General features: G+C 43.1%; 1 protein-coding gene across 1 annotated transcript in view; it reads right to left on the reverse strand.

Moving 5' to 3' along the window:
• The window catches only part of CA10 (carbonic anhydrase 10), a 346588-nt gene that overhangs the window by 167349 nt on the left and 156266 nt on the right, over nucleotides 1-22973 (reverse strand). The window contains exon 3 of the mRNA XM_044421652.1: nucleotides 12725-12867. Within this exon, the coding sequence (XP_044277587.1) occupies nucleotides 12725-12867 (143 nt within the window). The remainder of the gene's footprint in view (nucleotides 1-12724; nucleotides 12868-22973) is intronic.

A 22973-nucleotide genomic window follows, 5' to 3' on the forward strand; every position in this document is an offset into this window, starting at 1 on the left:
TTATTAAGAAAATGTGATACCTTGCCCTCTTGCAACCATTTTAATGTTTTATTTATTTATTACCTCTTTAGGATGCCTTCCCACAACAATGGAGCTATGCAGGAAGCTTAACCATAACAGAGATTATGAAGCTATTACTAAAATGCATACTCAATGCAATATATTAAAAGAAAAATCCAATCCCCACACTGCTGGCAATCCCACAAGAGCCACTGCAGTACAATGGAGAAAGGTCCACAATTTGAACTGGCAGACCTGGTTGCAAAGCCATGGAAGATACTGGGTGAACCTGGACCAGTCACTTTCTCCAGCCTAACCTAACTCAGAGGGCTAAAATTTGTGTGAGAGCTAACATGGTGTTGTTGTATGATAATGACAAAATAAGAGCACCAATCACTAAGGTATTCAATTAATCAAGCATTTAACTAGTTAGTCTTAAGATGAGTGATGGAAGTGAGCTAGGGTCTTTGGAGCAACTATTGATTTCCAGACAGTGTTGTCTGTGATACTGAGTAAAGTTTCGATCTTGGCTCTGGATGCCTTTACTTTTGTCATCCTGAAAGTCGGAAACCATTATGCCAACAGATTTTCGAGTGTGAATTATAGTCTGTTTCTTTCCCCCTCCTCTCTTTTTCCCTTCCCCTAGTATGTAAACTGATATTAAAGACTAGCCTATTTGTCATTCTGACAGCTCCTGGCTTCTAGAAGAGATTTAGTTATGAAATTCCTGGTCTCCTCTGAGGCTGTTAAACTTCAGAGGTCTTTATCCTTGATTTGTATTTCAGGTATTTTTCAATATTTCCTACCACATGGAACTGGCCCCTACTCACGCAGGTTGCTCTATTCCTAGTCTGTATTTACAGCTTAGATCTGCCCAAAGAACATGATGCATCACGCTCTTACACAAGAAGCAAGAGCTAGAACTGAGCAAGGATCAATGCACAAGAGAAACTGCTCTGATCTCCGTGACAAAGCAACCACTATTGCTAATATTATCACTAAATGATAGATACAGAAAATTAGAGAGGGTCCAGAGGTGGGCAACAAAAATGATCCAGAATTTGGAAGCACTGCCCTATGAGGAGAGTCTGAGAGAACTGGGCATGTTCAGCCCTGAGAAGAGTAGACTGGGGGGCGGGGTCATAGTATTCCTCTATAAGTACCTCAAAGGCTGCCACAAAAAGGAAGGTCAAGATCTCTTCTTGCTGATACCAGAGTGAAGGACACAGAATAATCAATTCAAGCTGCAACAAGCCAGGTTCAGGCTAGATATCAGGAAGTTTCCTCACTGTCAGAGCAATAGAACATTGGAACCAGCTGCCTAGAGAGGACATGAGCTCTCCCACACTAGAGGCATTCAAAAAGAAACTGGACAGCCATCTGCATGGGATGGTGTAAATTGGTGTCCTGCAACAGCAGGGGGTGGACCTGATGGCCTTCATGACCCCTTCCAATTCTACTATTCTATGATTCTAAATTATATATATATTAATATTCTGCCTATTTTTCCTCTTATAATGAAAACAAGGAGGCTTACATAGCTTCATTTTATCCTTACAACAAGAATCCTGCCTGGTAGGTTGAGCTGAGAGTCTGTGACTGGCGCAAAGTCACCCAGTGAGAATCGGAGACAAGTGGGGACCAGAACACGAATCCCCCAGGTCCCCAGTCAAACACTCTAAACATTACGCCATACTGACTCTCACTACACATGTTACAGTCCATAAAGGAGAAGGCATTCTGAACGCCAACAAGACTTTTATTGCCCCATCAACATACACCATTCACAAAAGTTTACAGGGAATCCAGACATCCTCACCTTCCATGTTTGGTCCTCTCATGTTTTCCCACAACTCTCTCCATCTGTCCGTCCATCCATCCGTCCATCCCTCCCTTCCTCCTTCCCTTTCCTTTCTTCTTACCATAAAAAAATCAATTAAGGAGAAGAAGAGAGGGGATTTCTGAACAATGCCTTCTGATTGGATATGTTGGGAGCCCTTAATTTAGGAGTACTTTAAATTAGGTTTTGCTTTAAAATCTACTTGTTCGGAATGAAAGAAGCAGTCATTCTTAGAACACTTTTCAGAGCCAGGCTGGCACCATCTCTTTAGATGAGGACAGTGAGCCCTGGGAAACCAGGTCCATGGGCATGGAGATTTCAGAGGGAAACCTTATTTCAAGGCTGCTGCCTCCAGGCAGAACCAGCAGGGTTTGGAAGTGCCAGGCAGGGGCCTGGGTGAGGAGCAAGAGGACCCCATGACATGGCATCAGGAACAAAGAGCTAGCCAACCAGATGGGCTGTCTGGATCTAGGAGGCTAGCCCTTCCCCAGAGGAGCACACCCAGTGGGTGAAATCCAGGGTTGCTGGGAAGGAGGGTTCTCAGAATTTTTTCTAGTTTGGGTTCAACAAACTACTCTGTGCATGCTCTGAGACTCTTCCTCTGTTGACTGTTACGTTCCTGGCTGCACATTGGAAGTAAAGTGATTTTTCCAAAGAATGGTCTATCTTTTGAGAAAAGAAAGGAGGGAACTCAGCTCCTGGCACTAACAAACAGAAACAGCCACAATAAGCAGAGATTCTAACCTTGCTGCCCAGACTCAGGCCAAGTACGTTCTTTGAGGTCTTTCTCAACTCAGAGGTGTCAACACATTAGCAGTCTCAATTATTTTGCAAGTCAGAACAATTCTTGGCTTGCCCCCTTTGCTGCTTTCTTTTTGTGATATCACCTGCTTCCTAAGGACCACCAAGTCAGCCCAGCCTTCAGTCATCAAGTCCTCACCACCCTTTCTCGGACACAATTCCCCTGCGTGCTGACACATCCCATTTCTGGCAGTTACAATAAGGGACAGCAAGCTGGGAACTGAGTATCTGAATAAGCCAGAGAATGGTGAAGCCATTTGATACAGCTGTAGCCATGAAAAACACTGAACATTCTGGAGAGGAATTCCTCTTTTGTTCTGCAGCTGAAGATAGCAAGCAGAGTTCCCTGCATGTGGTTTCCCATTCCAAGGAAAGGGCAAGTGGTGGGAAGGAGGATCCCTCTGTTATCCCTGGTCAAAAGTCAAAGATATCACAGGTATTCCCTTGGGGGAGGCGCTGTACCAAATCGGCCGGCATTTGAGGGAGCACCTCCCATGCTGCTCTCACCCAACCAGGACACGAGTGGCACTGGGAAGGAGATCCGCCCTTCTCTTCAGGGAGCAAGGGGAGTGGTGGAGACTAGATGATGTCATGTGGAGGGGAGGGGCTTCTGGCTGCCCCCTGCCTCCTGAGTATCTTTTGACATGCAGGCTTACTCCATGTAGCTTCCAGATTAAATGCAGTTCATAGAATCATAGAATAGTAGAATTGGAAGGGGCCATGAAGGTCATCAAGTCCAACCTCCTGCTGTTGCAGGACACCATGTTACACCATCCCACTCAGATGGCTGTCCAGTTGCCCACCCTTGCTTTATACCATTGCTCTAACAATCGCCAGTAACAAAGGAAACAAAGTAGACCGTGATAAACACTCTACGCAGAATAAATGATAGACCCTCATGTGCTCGGCAGGGTGTTTTGACACAACGCCAACAGATTTCAGGCTGGTTAGATGCCATCTAAATTTATGTTTCAATCCTACTGAAAGCAATAACTGTCTATCTTCTGTGTGCTCATCATATGGATTTCAATGGAACTTAAACACGCTTAACTTTTTATGGATAATGTTGAAGGTGAGAGAATACTTTCTTATAGAAGATATTTTTCCCTGTGACTACAGTTTTTCACATCCTCAGAAACATCATGAAGGGGACAGTTTCACACACACACACACACACGAGCCTCTTAAGTGTAGATTTAAAACAACACAAATGTGCAAACAAGCATAGCTTCCCCCAGATATTGGGGTAAGAGGAGAATACTGACATGGAACAGTGACAATTATTAACATTGCACTTTTGTAGATGGAATCTCTGGTCAAAAAGGAGGGTGTTATGGCAATATATTGAACCATAATTACAAGCAGATGCCTGGCAATTGCTACCAGTGACATCTTAGCTAAGGGACAGCTTAAACCAATAATTTAAATGGAAATTTATTCCCCAACAAACATTCTTTTAGCAAAAGTTTGACTGCCTAAGCCCCCACCCCACCCATGAATAATAGCTAAGTTACAGCATGAATTTATCATCTGCATCTTTATTTGTTAAACCTTTAGACATTTGTAACAAACCTATTAACTTTTCAAACACTATACATCAAATTTTCAGATTATTAAGCCCTCTGAAAATCAATCACAGATCAGCTTTCAGATGACACTGATGTCTTATTGCTATTCCTTCCTCCTGGACCATTTCTAGCAGTTCATTTTATATTCCTGCAGAGTTGAAATATGGCTCATGCCAGTATCTGTCCTTTTAGTAATCACCAAAGCAAAGCTTGGCAGTTGTCATAAATTATACTCCCAAAGAAAAAAAATACCAATAATACTCTGAATTGATTGAGCAACATGGAATCAAAACTAGCTGTCACAAAATCCATTTGACCGATCTCTCCCTCTATCCCTATCTTTACTTTTAAGTCAGAAAACTTCTAGTATTGCAATTATTTTGTGCCAACATATGCTGGATGAAGCAATTATTTATAAAAGCATTATTTTAAATGACTGTGCAATTGCATTTTTGAATGTGCTCTTTTAAAAGAAAGCTATAAAGGATACAATTGAATAATTTTCATTTACCCACACAGCATTATGGAGCTTAAATAATAGCCTGTGGCCAGCGAAAACTGATTTATTCAGCACCGAAACATCAACATCAGGTGGAATGGCCCTTTGTGATGGCACAAAAATAAGATGCTATTTCAAACAAAGTGTGGGTGCCTTCCAACTAATGTTAAGCCAAGGGCTGGATTATTCATTATGCTAAGAAAAGCTCACAGCAATGGATGGGAGCGTATGCCCATTTTGCTCCTTGAGTCTCATTAAAATATTCTTCACTTAAGATTGTTCTCTTAAGATTGTTCCCACACAAATGCAGAGCAGTGGCCATATTCCCAGCTGGGGGAAAAATATCAGGATATCAGGAGCCAGTAATGGAAGCAGTTTGTATCTAGATGCATGTGCACCCTCATACGAGAAAGAGACAGCAAGGGGACGGAGGTCAGCTTTGCATGTGTCCACTCTGTTCAGTTCATCCCATCATGGTCTCGGGGATTGTTTCAGGAATTCATACAGGTAGCCAGTGAGGGCCAACAGACATCAGGAAGATGGGTATGAATGGTCTGTATGTCCTAATATAGGTTTACAACAGATGAGTTCCAATTGGGAGCTGCAAGGATTCCATGACAAACAAGTTGATGTGGAAAGAATTCCCTAAAAGAATTTTTTAACACCTCAGCTCTAAAGAGACATGGTTGAACAATCCAGAAATGCAAAGGGATGGAATCAGGATTGACGGGTGAACCCCTATTAACTCAAGTCAGAACTGGTTCAGTAGTTATGAACTTTCTTGGAGGGAGTGCAGAAAAAGTGTGTGTGAAAGAGTTCTGCTTTGGCCCATGACGCTACAAGCTGACAGTCTGCCACCCCCCACCCCACCATCGCCATCGCTGGAACCTACTTGGATACCAAACAATCACCATCTTTCCTTCAAGAAAATGCACCCAGGAACAAAAAGCTTTTACGCCTAGATGGGGACAAACAATCACATAAAATGTTTGCAGAAATGACCAAGAGGACTGACCAAACTGGAGAATTTACTCATATGACACCAAAGCCGTGCACATACTCTATCAGGGAGTCTGGTCGCACAGTGCATAAGAATGAGTAAAAGTTTCATTGAGGAAAAGTAGACATAAAAGAACTACTTCTAAGCTATTTTTGTAGCTTGCACTGACTCATAGCAATGTGTTAGCGTCTGACTGAGATTAAGAGTTTAACGTCAAAGAAATGCTGTGCATGTGCCTAAAAGGGATCTGGTTTGGGAAGCTTAACTGTCTGATTGCTCAAAAGCTTGTTTTTCATTCTGAAAAGGAGAACTTCTAGGGGGAAATGATAGCTGATTCATAACACATCTGGGCCCAACAAGCTGGACAAACTCACATTCTGAATCAAGTAATTATAAACTTTGGCAAGAATGCTAATTCCAATGATCAGCAAAGCACAGGAGACTGAAAGGACTATTATTAACATACATTAGCACTCCACATAGGCAGTACATTTCCCAATGCCAACAACTAAAAAAGAAATTTTGTTCAGAATGTGAAAGGGTAACCGTGCACAACACTGAAGGTAAAATGGACACAATATCATTGAATACCATAACTTTTGCTCCACAGATCTGCTTGAACTAGCAGATATTCAGTGATAACACAAACCCCTTTCAAATAACTGTTAAGCCAGTTTGTCTCATGCAAACCCAGCATGTAAACCTTTTGCATTCAGCACTGATGAGATCCTTTTATTGATTCCATTGAGTTCCATTTCATTCAAAGCTGAAAATGCAAGCAGTAAATGTGCGAATGGGCTTCCCTATTATTACACTGTATTTTCTTTCATTGGAGGCAGTTGTGCTGATGCAGAGATGCAACTACAGAAAAAGATTTAGGATCAATTGAATAGCTTTCAGGGCCATTTTAAAATGTGGATGACCCAAGAATATCTGAAGTGACTTCGGGAGTCAGCTATAAGCAGAGGAGGCGGCTACACTGATCCAGGCCAATAGTTCATGCATCTCAGCACACTCTGTACCAAAGTGGGTCGAGTTCAGCATTGCAGAGCCTGGTGCGGAAGACATACTTTTTAGAATCAGAAACATTTCAAGTGTAGGAATTTATTCTGAGTAGCAGAACCGAATGGGGCTCATAGTATTCTGGCTCAAAATTTCACTCCCAGTGACATCACCCAGCTCCCAGCAGCTTTCTTTGTTTTACTAGAATGTAGGAGAGCAGTCATTTTGTGGTTCCTTTGGTTAAACAAGTCGGAAATACTTACTAGCCTATTGTACGTCATCCTGCTATCTGCCCAGTCCACCCTCTGCCTACCCCTGCTTGACACTAGTTTAATTCTTGGCATCCCCAGATAAGGCTGGAAAAGTCTCCTGTGTGAAATCCTGGAGAGCCACTGCCAGTTAGTGAACAGACAGTACTTAGCTGGAAGGACAGTGGTTTGACAGGGTATCTGGTACGTGTGGGTAACCTGCAGCTCTCAGCCTAATGTAATGTGGCCCTCTGCCCAATTTCAAAAGAGAATGGGCAGGCTTTCAGTTCAGGCTTCTCACAAGAGTGATCTGTCCCTTCCCTGGCAGCCTGCTGGGTCAGAAGGGGAAGAGAAAGAAAAGCAGGTGCCCGAGGGAGAAGAGCATGTGACAGAAAGTGAGCCCACTACAGATTATCCATCACAGAATGTAGCTCTCGGGTGAAGAAAGGATGCCTAAGAAAGCAGAAGAACAGAAAAGGTCTCACCTGCATCTTTCTTCAGTGCCCAAACACATTACAAGATTAATAAAGCACCCCTGAGCCTGGGCATGAGCTTCCTATCAAGCAGCTGTTTACAGAGCCCTGAGGTAAACTTTGGGTCCTCTCCATGGGACGAACTTGAGTTTCCCTGAGAGCATTTTTACTCCTTAGGAATCAGCTAAAGGAATAAGTCTGCAATATTTTGAGCCTTTAAAAATAAACATCTCAGGCATTTTGGGGATACAGGACCATGGAGTTATTGTATGATTGACACATATCTGCACTTGTCCCTTAATTCTTTGCTTGCTCCAGTGATATCTATGTGTTGTGAGCACCAAGGGAAACCACAGAAAGTGATATTTTATTTCTCCTTGTTTGTGAAGAGCAGGGAAATGTGTTGTGTAAATTAACAAGAGTCTGGATTTTCTATCAGAAGCGAGAGTTTATCTGTATGTAGGCTTGTTGTTCTTACTTTTTTAATCACATAAGCAAAAAAACAAAAACAAAAAAACAAATATAGAGGATTTTCTTCTATATCTGCATTCCTTCTGGGGAAATTCATCTGCATGTAAACTCATTAAGCATCTCAAGCTGATATTTCAGATCTTGGAATCCAATTAGGTGTGCCAGCAACACACTCTCTTGTGGGGCTGCAGAACTTCTTCATAGTCAAAGGAAGATGCAAAGTAAGCAATGAAAGAATGATCCCATGACATCACCATGAAATACTTGCATGTTCATGGCACAAGAACAACTGGCCACCTTCAATGTCTGCCCACTCTTGTTGTTCATGCTACTATGTTTTAAGACGTGGAAGTGGTGGGGAACTTGTTGGTTTCCAGCTTCAGCCAAATAAGCAATGTCAGGAAAGATGACTGCCACAGTCCAAGAATACTGGAAAGGCCACAGACCCCTTATTCGTGTATTAAGGCTTTCATTTCCAAATATTACGGCAATATCTTGCCAAACCTATGGGTTACTGCCTGAATCCCATGTTGTCTGGTTTTACCAAGGAATGCTGTGGGAATGCAGGAAAGGAATACCCCTTATTCTAGAAATCTCAGCTCTGGTGTTTTGTCTCGATTGAGGCCTCAACAACATGTGGCTAGACATGCTGAAAATGATCTAACAGCCATGAGCAATGGCCAGCTGAGGACACCATTAATTTGTTGGCTTTGCTTTCTGTCTCAGGCAGTAAAAATGGAGGAGGAGTCACAGCCAACCAATAGTACACATTGGACCAGGCCTGCATTAATCTCTGGCTCATCAAGCTGAATGTGGCACACTGCTATGTATCATGGCTTACTAGGAACTGGACAACAGTCTCTCCCATGGGGATGCTCCAGGCATCCTTCAACAGGAGGTAGTTCTAGCTTTGCATCTTTCAGTCAGTCTGGGAGAACTGAGATTATGTCCCAAGGCCAATATGGTCACAGACAGAGTCCTTCATATTCACAAGTGATTGACACTCACTAAGATCCCAGTTTAAGGACATCCGGTATAATAAATTTCCCAGTGGAAAATGGCTCGTAGAAAATTGAACTGTACACAAAATGGAAACTTCACTCTTGTTCCAGTGATGAGGATTTGAAAGGTAGCTCTTCCTGTGACCCACAATCCCATATCAGGATCATCTATTGCTCTCTTAGACTGAACATTTTTCAGCCTGAGGACCAAATTCACTGCCAGAGAAGATCTCAGGGGGCTCTATTCCAGTGTTGGGTAGTGCGAAAGGCAAGTAGGATGGGACCAAAAATGCCAAACAAACAAAAGGAGAGGCATTTCAACCTTTCAGAATGGGGAAAAGCTACACAAAAGCCAGGATGCCACCAAATGCTTGGTGGCTGGGGAAAAGTGGGCAAGGCAAGAGGAAGGGACAATGACTATCTGCAGAGAGTCTGAGGCTTCAGGATGACCACATTTGGCCATTGACCTTCAGGTTTCCCACCCCTTGAATATGGAACACATTTTAATTCAACTTCTGATTTAGCAGAGGCTAGGAAAATCAGCTGTCATTTGGAGAGAGACTGTATAGGCCAGTGATGGCAAACCTTTTAAAGACCGAGTGCCCAAACTGCAACGCAAACCCACTTATTTATCGCAAAGTGCCAACACGGCAATAAAACCTGAAAACTGAGATTTTAGTTTAGAAAAAAAACAACTCACAGCCAGTCCAAGCAAATATATACATATCCTTGGCATCGCACTGACTGGCCATGCAAAAGTTCGGACAAGTTGCGGCTAATGAGTCGCGGCTCGTGACATCATCTCCTGGTGCCGCTACTCCTTTCCAAGCATGCGCATGGCCCCTATGGGTGCTGTTTCCAATGCTCGGCTGCTGGGGCGATACTGGGGCGACTTGGCTCGCATGCCAACAGAGAGGGCTCTGCGTGCCCACTGTGGCACGCGTGCCATAGGTCCGCCACCACTGGTATAGGCATTTGACAAGGTGCAGTAGTGAATGGCATAAATACCAAACGTGCTACAATGTAGATTCATCATTATTATCTCTACTGTTGTTATCACCATGTTCATGACCCTGATTAAAGGGAGCATAGCAGCTTAGTTGGTAGCATTAAGACACTGGAATTTAAATGGGGAGGATAAGAAACTAACCACAATGATATCTATTGCCCTGGAGAAACCAAGTAGTAAGGCTTCGGGTGGTGGATGCAGAACATCTTAATGCAGAACTGGTTTGCTTTTACCCACCGAATCCAGGCAGAGCTGTGGAAGGCAGTTTGGATTCGCTACTTTCTTATAATATGTGCAAGATATGCTTAGCTTTCAAACTCATAAGCAGTGGCCTTATGCAAAGGAATCTGCAACATCAGAATTATTTTTGAACTGCAGTGATCTTCTCTCAGTGCCCATGTATTAGGATGCACAATGCTAATATTGGATAATGGGTTTCCATGTAAACAGTCACTACTTGTGGTCAAATTGCTCAATGACTTGCTGCCAAAATGAACCTACTTGCATGAAAAAGCTTTGGGTAAATTGTAATGCCGTGTGATATTCTTTCACATTCGTTTTTGCTGAATCTGTGGTGCCTGCTGTATATTTCCAAGTTACTGCTTAATGATAAAGGGATGAATCTGAAAACAAGCCTCTGTGAACTCACCTTAAATTGTTCCTAAGTAGGGCTGTGCTGAATGACTGTCTGCATTGTGTGGGCAGAAAGGGGAATTTGAAGGAGAGGCACCCTGCCAAATTGAGCTGGTTTAGTATTTTCAATGGCTGTCTACAGGAAAATTTTGATATCAGCCAATCAAGGATTATGTACTGAATGAGAAAACATCACGTCACACTTTGTAGCCAATGGTGCAAGAAGCAGAAATATCATCTGGTTGAGCTCCTCACCTTCCTAGAGCTCTTGAGTAGACCCTTTAACCAGTTTTCAGGATCTAGGAGACCACTCAGCTAGCAGTGAACTGTACCTCCCTTAGGTTGTTGCTTCCAGAGAATACCAAAGACCTGCTGACGTTATACTCAGCTGAGTTTAGTATAAATAGATGGGGGCGGGGGGGGAGGGGGAGAGAGTTGACACCACAAAGGAAGAGAATGCTTAGGGCCTCTTCATTTAATGTATATGACTTCACAGTATTAATTAACGAATCACTTCACAGAATCATAGAACAGTAGAGTTGGAAGGGGCCATGAAGGCCACAGGGTCCAACCCCCTGCTGGTGCAGGACACCAATTTATACCATCCCACTCAGACGGCTGTCCAGTTTCGCCTTGAATGTCTCTAGTATGGGACAGCCCACTATCTCCCTAGGCAACTTCTCCTTTCCTGTAGATCTAAGTTAAAGAGAGCAGAGAGTGCCAATGAATATCCTTTAACCTTAAGATTATACTCACATGAGCATGCTAACAGTGTAACTCCTACCATGAAGGTAACTATTATCAAGGCAACTAGAAGGTTATATGCAAGGGAAGCGATGCTTATCCTAGCAGGCACACTGCCCCAACCAAAGCAGCTTACTGCAGCCTTCTGACTGAGTGGCCAGCTGCACCTATGGACTGCTTTTCATGGGAGAGTTGTTGACTCATAGCAAAGAGGTGCTGACTCAACCTCCCTCATGAGGAGGCCTCCCACGGTGGACACTGTGTGTCCATGAGATGGCTGACCTTCTGAGGTGTTTACTGCATCTCACTCATATCATTGCCTCCCCTGTCAGAAACAGTTTTGCTCATCTAAGTTATCATGCAAGCAAGAAAACTTTTTAACATTCAAAATATACAACCTAGTTGCCCAGTTAGTGCAGGATTGCCTTCCTTATGTTTCCTAAAGGTAGGAGTAGACCATGAAATAACCACAGTGCAGTGAGATGAGGACAGGGATGCATCTACTACAGAACTAGAAACATGCTCTTCTTTTCCCTTTCATGGCCCAGCCTCTCAGCCCAGCAATTGTGGGGTGGGGGGTGGGGCACAGAGGGAGGGAGGGAGGGAGGAAGGGAGAGGAAGAGAGACTGATTATCATCATGGCATGGCCAATACAATAAAGTGCTTTCTTCCCCACTAGAAAATGAGCAGACACTTTGCCCCTGTTCACTCCCTGCTACCAAATCACTGCTGAAAGGGGACTCCTTTGCCCACAAAAAGGGCAGTAAAATTGATTGATTGATTGATTGATTGATTTATAGACCGTCCCATTACTAGCTTTTAGTTCTAGAATGGTGGTGGTGGTGGGGAGACACATTTCAAGTGTAAGCCTATTCCTCATTGACTGAACAGCTAAAAGCTTAGAGAAAATTGCAGGGGACAGAATACTTTGCCAGTAACCTAAACAGTTAAAACTTCAAGGAGGATGAATGTTCATCCAGTGTTAGGAAAAAGTAGATGGAACATTTTCATGGCCTCAGGTTGAGATACTTGAGAACACAGGCCTTCACAGGCTTCAGAACACAGGCCTTCACAGGCTTCAGAACACAGGCCTTCACTGTCTCTGGCACGATAAGAAAGATGCAGAAGATCTTTGAGTAGAGAGATGTAACCAGCCTTCATAAGGTGAAAACTGCAAACCACATGTCTAGAAGTCTCCAAACATTAAGGCAAACTTCCTTCAGTTAACAATAGTACATGAGATGCATCATAGCACATGATTAAAAAGTCTGTATGGTTTTGCTAATGGGAAGGGAAACACAGAAAGTGTAGTTTCCCTCCAAGGCAGGGAACCTGAGATCTCAGCTGATGCTGAAGGCATCATCATGCATATGGAAAAGAGTCAATATTAAATCTTGCTTTCAGTGAACAACCAAAGCTGCAACCAGAATCTTACCTTTCTCCCCCCTGTGTTTATGCGAAGAGGTGTAAGGAAGGGGTCGAAGATCATATGGCTGGTTTCTATATTGACTGGCGATTGCCGTTTTCCAACGGAGCAAAGGTTCCAGGCTGAATTCACCAAACCCCAAAAGGAAGGAACTGTCACAAAAAAGGGAAGAAAGGAATTATTCCAACAATGGAAGCATAGAAAAGGAAGGAAACAGACACACATCCCACAGGTATTCTATAATGTGCACATAAATATTCAGTGTGAAAAGTTAAAGTAAGGAAAGACCAGTAATATTGATTCCTTTTCAAAGAGAAATAACACATCGACACTATGTTTCAGGATTAAAAAAAACCTTTTGTTACTCAGGGTGTCTCTAACCACTACAGAGCTATGGTTATATGCCCTTTAGAAAGTAAAGTTGCTGAGCACTCTAATCTAATATAATCCCATGTGATTTCGGCAGGAGCTGGTGAATCAGCAAAACTCAACCTCATTGAAGTTCTTCAATTTCTGCCATGCAGTTCATTATTATTAATGTCTGTACTGGATTTGGGTTCTTTCTGTACAAAAATCTGCACATACTTTTGTGCACGTATTTCAATGTACACATTTATGTCTGTTGTATGAAATCTATCACAAATACAGCTATATTTAGACATCAGACCACAGATTATGTTTACATCCAGATGAATTGGCCAAATTTTTGTAAAAAAGGAACAGAACACATTTCACATCCATCTTCAGATTTCATATAACATAATTTTGCTAAAAGAAAAGACACCATTATGGAGCATGCCTTCTTAAAAAGTACCCGCTACTGTTTCATCTCACGCTCTGTCCAGTTTGCACAGCAGCCTGGAACCTGGCCAAGAAATAGCCACACAGGCATCTCTGGATGACTACAGCAGCAACCATCAGCACTGAGAGCTAATGAAGGCACTTGTGGAGACCTTCTCTGTAGTGGCCCTGGGAGGCCAGGAAGGATGATTTTTGTTGGTGCCTATAGCTTATTTATTTGGCCAAGTTGTGTTTCATTTCTTGACCGTAGTCCTCCAAGCAAGATACAAGTGATACACCAAGAACCACACATTTAAAATGAAAACAAAACAGCTCTGTTTGAGCAGATGCTAGCGTCCCATGTTCTTTCCTACATGATAATTAGCATTAAATGACCCTGCCATGGGTGGAAAACAGTCTCGCTGGAACAGAAGCTGTTGTCCGGTGGTGTCTTCCCCTGCCTCTCCCTCATTCTCTTCAATTCCTCATTGCTTAGGGCAAAATTATACATGGCTTTAATCAAACCATCAACCTTCTAATCCACAAGTCATCACACAATAGGAGAGAAGAAGGGGGAAATGTCATGAGTTTAATCATATATTTTGGCCTTTGGTGGCATGGTACTTTTCTTCAGAGATTGCCAGCATGGGTCCCTTGACCTAAATCAGGCTAACATCAACATATGATGTTCTTGCCCCTTCTGCAGCCCCATTCCAGATTTATTTGTTTGTTTGTTTGTTTATATTGCGATTTATATCCTGCCTTTTTCCTACAAAGGACTCAAGGCAGCTTACATCATTCTCCTCCTCCATCTTATCCCCACAACAACCCTGTGAGGTAGGTTGAGCTGAGAGTTTGTGACTGGCCCAAAGTCACCCAGTTGGCTCCATGGCTGAGCGGGGACTAGAACCCAGATCCTCTGAGTCCCAGTCCCATGCTCTTAACCACTGCACCACACTGGCTCTCCCTTGTTCTTTGTGTTGCCAAAAGAGGTCCCATTTGCTTTCCTGGTGATGCAAAATGCAGGTGTGGTACCCCCAACTCTGACTGGGGTTGCAGCAGAAGCCAAGTATTACAGCTGCGCTGTTCCCACACTAGGCTACCAACTCAGATCAGGGTAATTTGTGGAGAACAACCCTGCACTCAAGGACAAAAGTATGTGATTAAAAATGCATGTATTTTGGGCCCTGGACATCCCTCTGGGCCAGAGGCATGTGCCTATTGGCTCTTATAGCTCCAGTTACCCAGAAGCTCTGAACTGGTTCACAAGTTTCTCTCTTCTAGACCCTACTGTGCCTGCTGTGCAGAATATGCATATCTGCTGGTTATCGGCCATTGGTATGATGAGGTTTGTGATTAGAGAATGGGCCTTAAGTGTGAAGATTTCAGTCATAAAGTACATTTTTTTAAGTTAGCCATACTAACTTTTAGGAAACTTCATATCAGACTAGCCTGGGACTCAACAGCAAGTCCAACAGGGGGCATCCAAAGCAGAAGGGAGCAGGAGGGGGTATTCAACTGACAGGCATCTACTGGAGTTAGCTATGTGCTATGAACTACATCTCCCACAGATAAATTCATTTGCTCCGTTCTTCTCCTTGCACTGATAATGCCGCAAGTTTAATTTCCAGCTTCACTTCCTTTCCCTTGTGTCGACTTGCTGAGCCTTCACTCTCTCTTCCCCCCTGACGACAGAAGCAGCAGGTGAGCACAGAAATTGTCGCGGTGGTTTCTGAAGCAGTAGAGCCACGAGGAAGGTGGATGTGTTACTTGTCCTACCCATCCGTTTTTGGCTTAGAAGATATGATCCCAACAAAAAAGCAGTAGGTGGAGGGTGCTGATAATGATCAGATAGCCTTGCCATTCCCCAATCTGCAGACATGTATAAAGCACCCAGAAGCCCATCCTTACAAAACTGTTCAATTACCAGAGCTCAGGTTCAGTTCCCACCATTTCCACTGGAACATTTTTGTTTTCAGATAGCTCCATAGTTTAATTGCTTATCCTAGTTTCCAATTATGGTGCAATTATGCTAATATTTAATGCATTATGTTGGAAACTGTCCTCATTTTACAAAGGATATGCATATGCATATAGGATATGCATATGTAAAGCACTTCACCAGGTGCTTTGCAAATGCACACCCTTTTGTAGTCCCAAGCACAGAGTTAAAGCAGGAGGTTTCGTGGTGCTGATGAGCATAACTGGTGGGCAGCGTCCTGGTTGGTAGACCACATCCAGTACAGGGCTCACTCACATGGCCTAATGGATTCTCTCCGGAACAAGGGAATTCCTTCTAAAACCATTGATGCAGCATGTCTGCAAGAAGGCACTGCCAAAATGGCAGGTATAGCCCTTCCCTTTATATTTCTTTTAACATGAAAGATTTAGCAGTAAAGTGTACGACATTTTTCAAATACAGGAGAAAAGAGACCACTACACATGAGGTGAGACAAACCTATGAATTATGAGGCTTCATTAATAAACCCCATGAAAAAATTATTTTCCAGCCCCATGCCTGCAGAACACATGCCACCCTCCACAGGCAAGCATACACCACCAGGACTGCGTGATGTACGAGCCCAATTTGTTCAGGGCTCTAGGCAACTGTTCACTTTGGTTAACACCACATGGAAATTATTATTAGCAGACAGAAACAGTACAGGAGCTGCACATACGAGGTCCTAATTATCCTTCAACTCAGATGTTGATTAAATAGAAACACAGAATCTTCTGGCCAATGAGTCAGAGTTTCCTCATGTTGTAAACATGGGGTTTCTTTTCTCCAGATCAGGGTTTGGTACAGATGTTCACATAATGCCACATGGTGGCTAAACCACAGGACTGATGCCACCACAACACAGAAAAGAACCAATGGAATTGAAGAAGAGTTGCTTTGCATTCACATAGCTGGGCTAGTTCCATTCTGCCCAGGCACTGTGGACATTCATTAATGTAAATGATCTCTCTGGAACCTGAAGCCTTTGGACTACAAGCATGCACCACTCTTCCCATTCCCAAGTGCCCTTGCCCCCTGGGCAGCTGAGGTAGCCGGGACAACATAGGAGGCATGGCTTCTTCTATGCCACAGGCTACAGGGTAAGATGAATGGTGGATCCAAAGAACCTGAGGAAAATAGGGACTAAGTTTTCTATGCCCTTGAATCAACTGGAACCTTTTCCCTCCCAAACATCAATTATTTGTCCAAACTTGCACAGTGAATATCCTAAGCAAAGATATATGTATTAATATGATTTCTTAATGACATGTATACACCACCTTTTCACAGATGTCACAAAGGCACTGTGCAATGCTGCAAAGAAAAACAATCATATATACACACAATAAAACTGCATTGTAATTGCAGTAAAACAGCATCTGAAAGACCAAATTAAAGTGATGTGCCTTAACCTTTTTCCCAGTGTGGGGTGCAATCTAATTTCTGCATGGAAAGCATCCCACAATTTGGGAGTGATGCCAGAAAAAATCCTTTCATATGTGCCTGTCAAACATGCCTATGTGAGTCAGGCTGTTCTCCAAAGGGCCTCTTCTGCAGATCTTAAATCAGCTGTCATAATGAAAAAGGTGGTTCCTGGGATATCCAGACCCTAAGCCATTAGGGCTTGAAGGTTAACACTGAGCTGCATGGGACTCAACAGATATTTGAACTTGAGTTTCAGACATCCCAGTCCAGCACCCAAACCTCCACCCCCTTGCAGTCTAAAGAAAGAGCCACTGTCATTTTTGCTGCTCTTGTACCAAGCATGCTTTCGTGTTAGCATAGCCATGAGTTCAGTCAAGGATGGGAATCCATTTGTAAAGGCAACTGATAGTATTTTAGCTTTTACACTGGTGTGCATGTTCTCAAGTACTATTTTCTGCCCCCCCCCAACCCCATTATCTGTTAGGATATTCTTATTACATCAAATACTTTTACAACGCTTGTGGAGCATTTTGAATATCATTAGGAGGCTTTCTTTCTACTTACACTTTCAAAACAGAAGTATTTATTTTCCTTCTTTGTTGTTCACAGTGTTCCAAATGGCGTGTAGACAATTCACGTTTACAAACAAACTTTTACCAGAATCCATTTTGTTCTCCCTTGTCATTATTGCAATCTGGGGAATTAATGATTTTTTAGAAAGATCTGAACAGCGTGGATCCAATTTGGAGTTAGCACAAACAAACACACTTACTGATAACAGACTGGAGTGGGCTTTACAAGCCAATTAAATGATGAGTACCATTAATGAAATAAATTGGTTGACAGTGCATAGTGTAGCAGAGACCAAAACATGAGATTTGCAGAAGAAAGAAAATTTAACAGAGGAGCTTTCAGGTTTTCGTACTCTAAGAATTTAAGAATAATTTAGCCCTATCCGTCAAGATACTTCTGAGCACATAGCCCTAGAAGAGTATAATTATAGTCCCAGAAAATGATCCGCATATAACTTTACAGATATTTCAGCTCTTCAATTCAACATAGTTTTCTAGGTGCTCATTATTCTACTAAAACTGTTTCTAGACAGTAGTGGCATTCATTACCTTCAACAAAAAGAACCAGCTATCAGTCAGCATCCAAAAGCATATGACTGTAATTTTTCAAACAGAGGTTCCCCTTTCTCCCAATACTGTATTATTATGAATAATAATTTTCATTTCTATACTGCCTGTAGCCAAAGCTCTCTGGTCAGTTGACAACAAAGTATAAAAACAATAAAATACAATAAATACATTATCAAAAATTAAAAATTTAATCTTACAGTCTTTTTATTGTCTTTTAATGTTCTTTTATGCTATAAGAAAGTAAAAAGGACCTGGCCAAGAACAGAAGAAAGGCATCGGACTAATCATGTCAGGCCCCTGAATGACCAGGGAGGTCCTTAAAGGCCTGTACGGCAAACTATTTTTATAGAATCACCAAATTCAAAGTCATAGATCACTGAACTTTCTTTAATCTGCTGATGTAGCAACATTTACCCAAGGATACTCCTGGGTGTCCCTCCCCAGCTTTGCCACCACCCCCATGCCAGGCTGCAGTAGACGATCAGGGGATGCTTCGGGTGTTAGACGGAGAGAAGAGAAGGGAGACACTGCGGCTGCCTTAGGTTCTGCTTCCTCGAGGGACTGCAAAGGTAGAGAAGCAACTCTACTTTGGCAAGTAAGCCATTCTATGGTGGTGGGGGGGTAGTTGCTGCTTTGTAGGCATGGTCTGTGTGGACAGGCAGAAATCCCAGGAGGGGCATGCAAGCCCCACCCTCGCTTGCACAGCAATGAAGAACTCAACCCTCCATTGGATTCCCAGTCATTCACATATAAATAGGCATCTTGTGCAGTCAGAATGGTGCATTAGAAATCTCCCTCAATCACAGACAGCATGAGCACATCCAAGATATTTATGAAACAGCTTGCTCTTCTCTTGTTTTGTGGGGTAACCAGGGGAGGTTTGCTTGTTTATCATTTTGTTATTTGAAAGCTGCAGCAAGAGACTGAAGATGTTATTTATCTCTCACCTCATAACCTAAGCCATTAATAAACAACTAATAAAGTAATACATGGAATGGGAAGCAATAAATCTGTTCGTATTTCGAAGAAAGTGTGAGAACTGTTTTATTGTGAATAAGGAAAGCCCTGTGTCTCACTTCAAAATCATTTTGGTGGCCAAACAAGAACTATAACATATTCCTTCTTATCCTATGTGATATCATTGCAACATTTATCCTCCTTTTAAATGATAGCTTTTCCCTATATCTACTGGTAACAGCACAGAAGCGCTTATTGCAGGACAGCCGTTGCGGATTAAGTACTTAAGGTGTGGGGAGACTCTTAAATCTGAGGGCTGCTCAACAATGGAATGGCTTCAGAAGGTTGTTCAATCCTTTCTCGGAAGTTTTAATGGAAAGATTAGCATTGTGATATCCTGCTTTAAGGAAGAGAGTGAAATCTGCCCAGTCTGATGTGTCTGATCCAATTGTGTGCAGCACAGCATGCTATGTTCATGTAAAGAAAACAAGTAACTTTTTGCCGTGGTTAATCATGAGCCATATCAGTTTAAACTCAACTAACATAATAGTAGGTTAGCAGAAGGTCACTTAGGCTGTGATTCTGTTTCTGAACACCCCTGGCTGACAGGTTACACTATTTGGTGGAAGACAAAATGTTACCATGGCAGCAGAAATGGACTTATCAACTGGCATGAAAACTATGCTAGGGGAACACTTCAGACATGTCAGTGGAAGATTGCCCTGACATAGTTGCTGTGTCGGTGAAGAAATGCTGGCAGAGCAGCCAAAATGGGGTGGCATTGTGAGTGGAAAAGGATGAGTGTACTTTCATTATTTCTGAAAGTGAAAGAAAACACGGCTTCCTCTTGTGTAGCTGCACTATTCTGCTAGACCACAGTGCCATCTAGATGCGATGTCATGCAAGAAAACACCCTGTGCGGTGCTCCAACAAAATCTGTGACAAAATCAAAAGCAGAGCCAGCAGATTAACAGTTTCATGTGGCAGACTGCATACTCACAGTCACGACAGTCTCCCCCTCCATGGGAGGGAGGGTGAGGCATGAGCATGTAAGGTCCAGGGCACTGGAGGCAGGAAGCTGAACAGAGGCACCAGGACCCAGATAATACAGTCAATAAACTATATAACCAAAGTCCATTCACCAGCCAAATCCAAGTCATTATCCAGAGCAAGCCAAGGTCAAACCAGGAGAAAGCAGGGAAGCAAAGAAAGCACAGCCCAGATCGCAAAGCATAATCAAAACAAGCCAGGGGTCAGGAGCCAAGGAATTGCACAATGGCAGGGATACCTCTGGAACAGGAGCAGGATCAAGGTCAGCATCAAGGTCCAGGGGCAAGAACAGGCACAGGAAAGGAGCAACAGCAGACAGGATCCAGCTGTCACAGAAAGCTTCAACACTCTGGAGGTCAGTGTAGGTGAGGCAACTTCCGGAAGGAAGAGCCACTTCCTCGTAGCTCTTCCCTCAGGGCTCCCAGGTGGCGTTCATGAAGGCCCTGGCAGCTGCGGCAGAGTCCGGGACCAATCCTTCAACTACCAGGGCTGTTACTCTGGCATTTGGCCAGCAGCAGGAAAACCCTGAAGCTGTCCAGCTCCTGATAGAGCCCTGGACTGGCTGAGCACTCAGCTGGCACATCCCCTCTCAACCCTTCACAGAAATCTCCGCTATAGCCAGTTCAATGTGTCATGTGATCCAGCTGCTTGCTATTGCCCTTCTCTCCCTCCTGCCACCTTGCTCTCCATCAACCTTTCTGATTGGTGCTGAAGAGGAGGCTGATCTCCCGTCAGCAGTGACCAGGATGCTCCCGTCTGTTCATCCATGAGGTGGCATCCAGCAGACTCCTATAGCCCTGCAAACTCTGTGACAGACAACTAGCAAACAGGTAATTAGGGAATAGGTTTCTTCAATTCCCACCGTGACACACTTCTCACTTTTAAATTTCTCTGATTCTACTACACTTTAAGTCCAAATTAGGGTGTTGTTTACCTGCTACATTTCTGAGTACCATGCTACAATCTGTCGTGTCTACAGTTTATGGTCCTCAGCACCTTTATGGCATTGCATTTAGCTTTTATGTTAAGGCCATGATGGTCATGTGCAAATCTGGAGGCATTAGCGTCCAATTTTCTTCAAGTTGTGTAGGTGGAAGTAATGAGTGGAGTGCTTTAACGATGTACACAGAGCACACACTCTCTCTGTGCAGTTTCAATTCCCAGTTTCAATAAACTAGCTTGCGATTTTATCACAGGCACCAGTAATTATGTAAGCCAGGAATAATTACCATGCAAACACAACCTGATTAGCTTTTATATTATGGCTGGGCTTCATTTTCAAGTTTAAATATATGAAAATCAACTCCATGAATGAACTTAAGTAGACACTAGACCTACCTTTCTCTTCCTATATTCCCCACTCCCAAATCTGGAACAACTTAGAGCCAATTCATGCAATCTTTTTACTCTGGAGAGAAACAAACCAACACACACTACCATGCATTCAGCCACTTCCCTGCCCACTTACCTCCAGAAGCTCAGCTGTGGCATGTTAGTAGATGCTACCTGGTGGGAGAGATGCAGGAAAAGGAAGCGGATCTCCGACCCAACAGCACAAACAGCTCAAGAAGAGAATGAGGGCTCTGGGGAGGGGAAAGCCCTGCAACACCCCACTGGCCTATTTCCAAATCACACACTTTTAGCAACAGGCTCTCCTCATGCTCTGTAATGTTTACATGCAATGAAATGTTTATACAAAGGCTGAAGATGTACTATTTCTGGAAATAATGAAGCCATGGGGGATTAAAAATACTACTCTGTTAGATTCCCAAACATAATAATGTCTTCCATTCCTTATTAGAATTAGTCATCTCATGTATCTTTTACTGAAAGGCATTTAGAGGTGCTCCCAGTCCCACTTAATTTCTCAACATGTGAGTAGTCACCCTATCATAACATGGAAGAAAATGTGCAGTTCTGGCATTTTGAGTTTCGTGCTCTGAAGCTGGGCTTGTTCCTGGTTAGATGCTGTAGCAGTCAATTAACATAGTTTTAATCTAAAATCTGCGTATGAAAGAATCACAGCAGATTATCCCCAACACTGTCACCAGATGCAACCGAACAGCATATGGCACACAACAGCAATTTTGCTCTTTAAAATTAACTTTCATGCTTGGGTTCATGGGACCCACTACCACACTTTTTATTGAAGTTTCCAGTTAGACCTCACTGTTAGTGCATGTTCCTTAGCTAGAAAACCTTTAGGAATGTAGGGAAAGAAGACGGGCCATGCTGGATCAGATCAAGGGTCCCTCCAGTGCAGCATTCTGCTCATCCAGAGGCCAAGAGGCTGTCCACAGGGCCCTGCAAGCAGGACTGGGGTGCAACAGCATCCCACGTTCCCGGCAGCAGGTGTGCCTAAGTATATTGCTTCCGATACCAGAGGTAGCGCATTGCCATCAGCACCAGTAGCCATTGACCCTCTTCTCCATGAATTTGTTAAATCCCCTTTCAAAGTCACCGAGATTGGTGGTTGTCTTGTGCAAGTAAGCTCCATGGTGTAACTAAGCACTGTGTGAAGGGGTCCTTCTTTCCACCTGTCCCCAATCTCCTACCGATCAGCTGCATCAGAAGATGCTGGGCTCTAGTATTATGGGAGGAAAAGAAATGTGTCCCCCTCACCACAGTCTTTTATTGCTACCTCTTGAATAAACCTTGACTACCTAAAATGATAATAAAAAACCTTCAGCAGTCTGGTTCCTATCCCATGCATGGAAAAATAATATGCTTATTAACAGAAATTACTTACAAACAAGAATGGCACAGTGAGATTCCTTAAAGATGGTTGCTTAACATTCCTAATAAGCCAATCTTTCTCAGCTAAATAAAATCCCAGTAAGTTTTACTTCGGTCCAGATTTTCCTAAACCCCATCCTATAAACAGAAACAAGTTTAGGAATTCTCT

The sequence above is a fragment of the Varanus komodoensis genome, unplaced genomic scaffold (assembly GCF_004798865.1).
Source record: "Varanus komodoensis strain SLA01 unplaced genomic scaffold, ASM479886v1 scaffold12, whole genome shotgun sequence".
Lineage (NCBI taxonomy): Eukaryota > Metazoa > Chordata > Lepidosauria > Squamata > Varanidae > Varanus > Varanus komodoensis.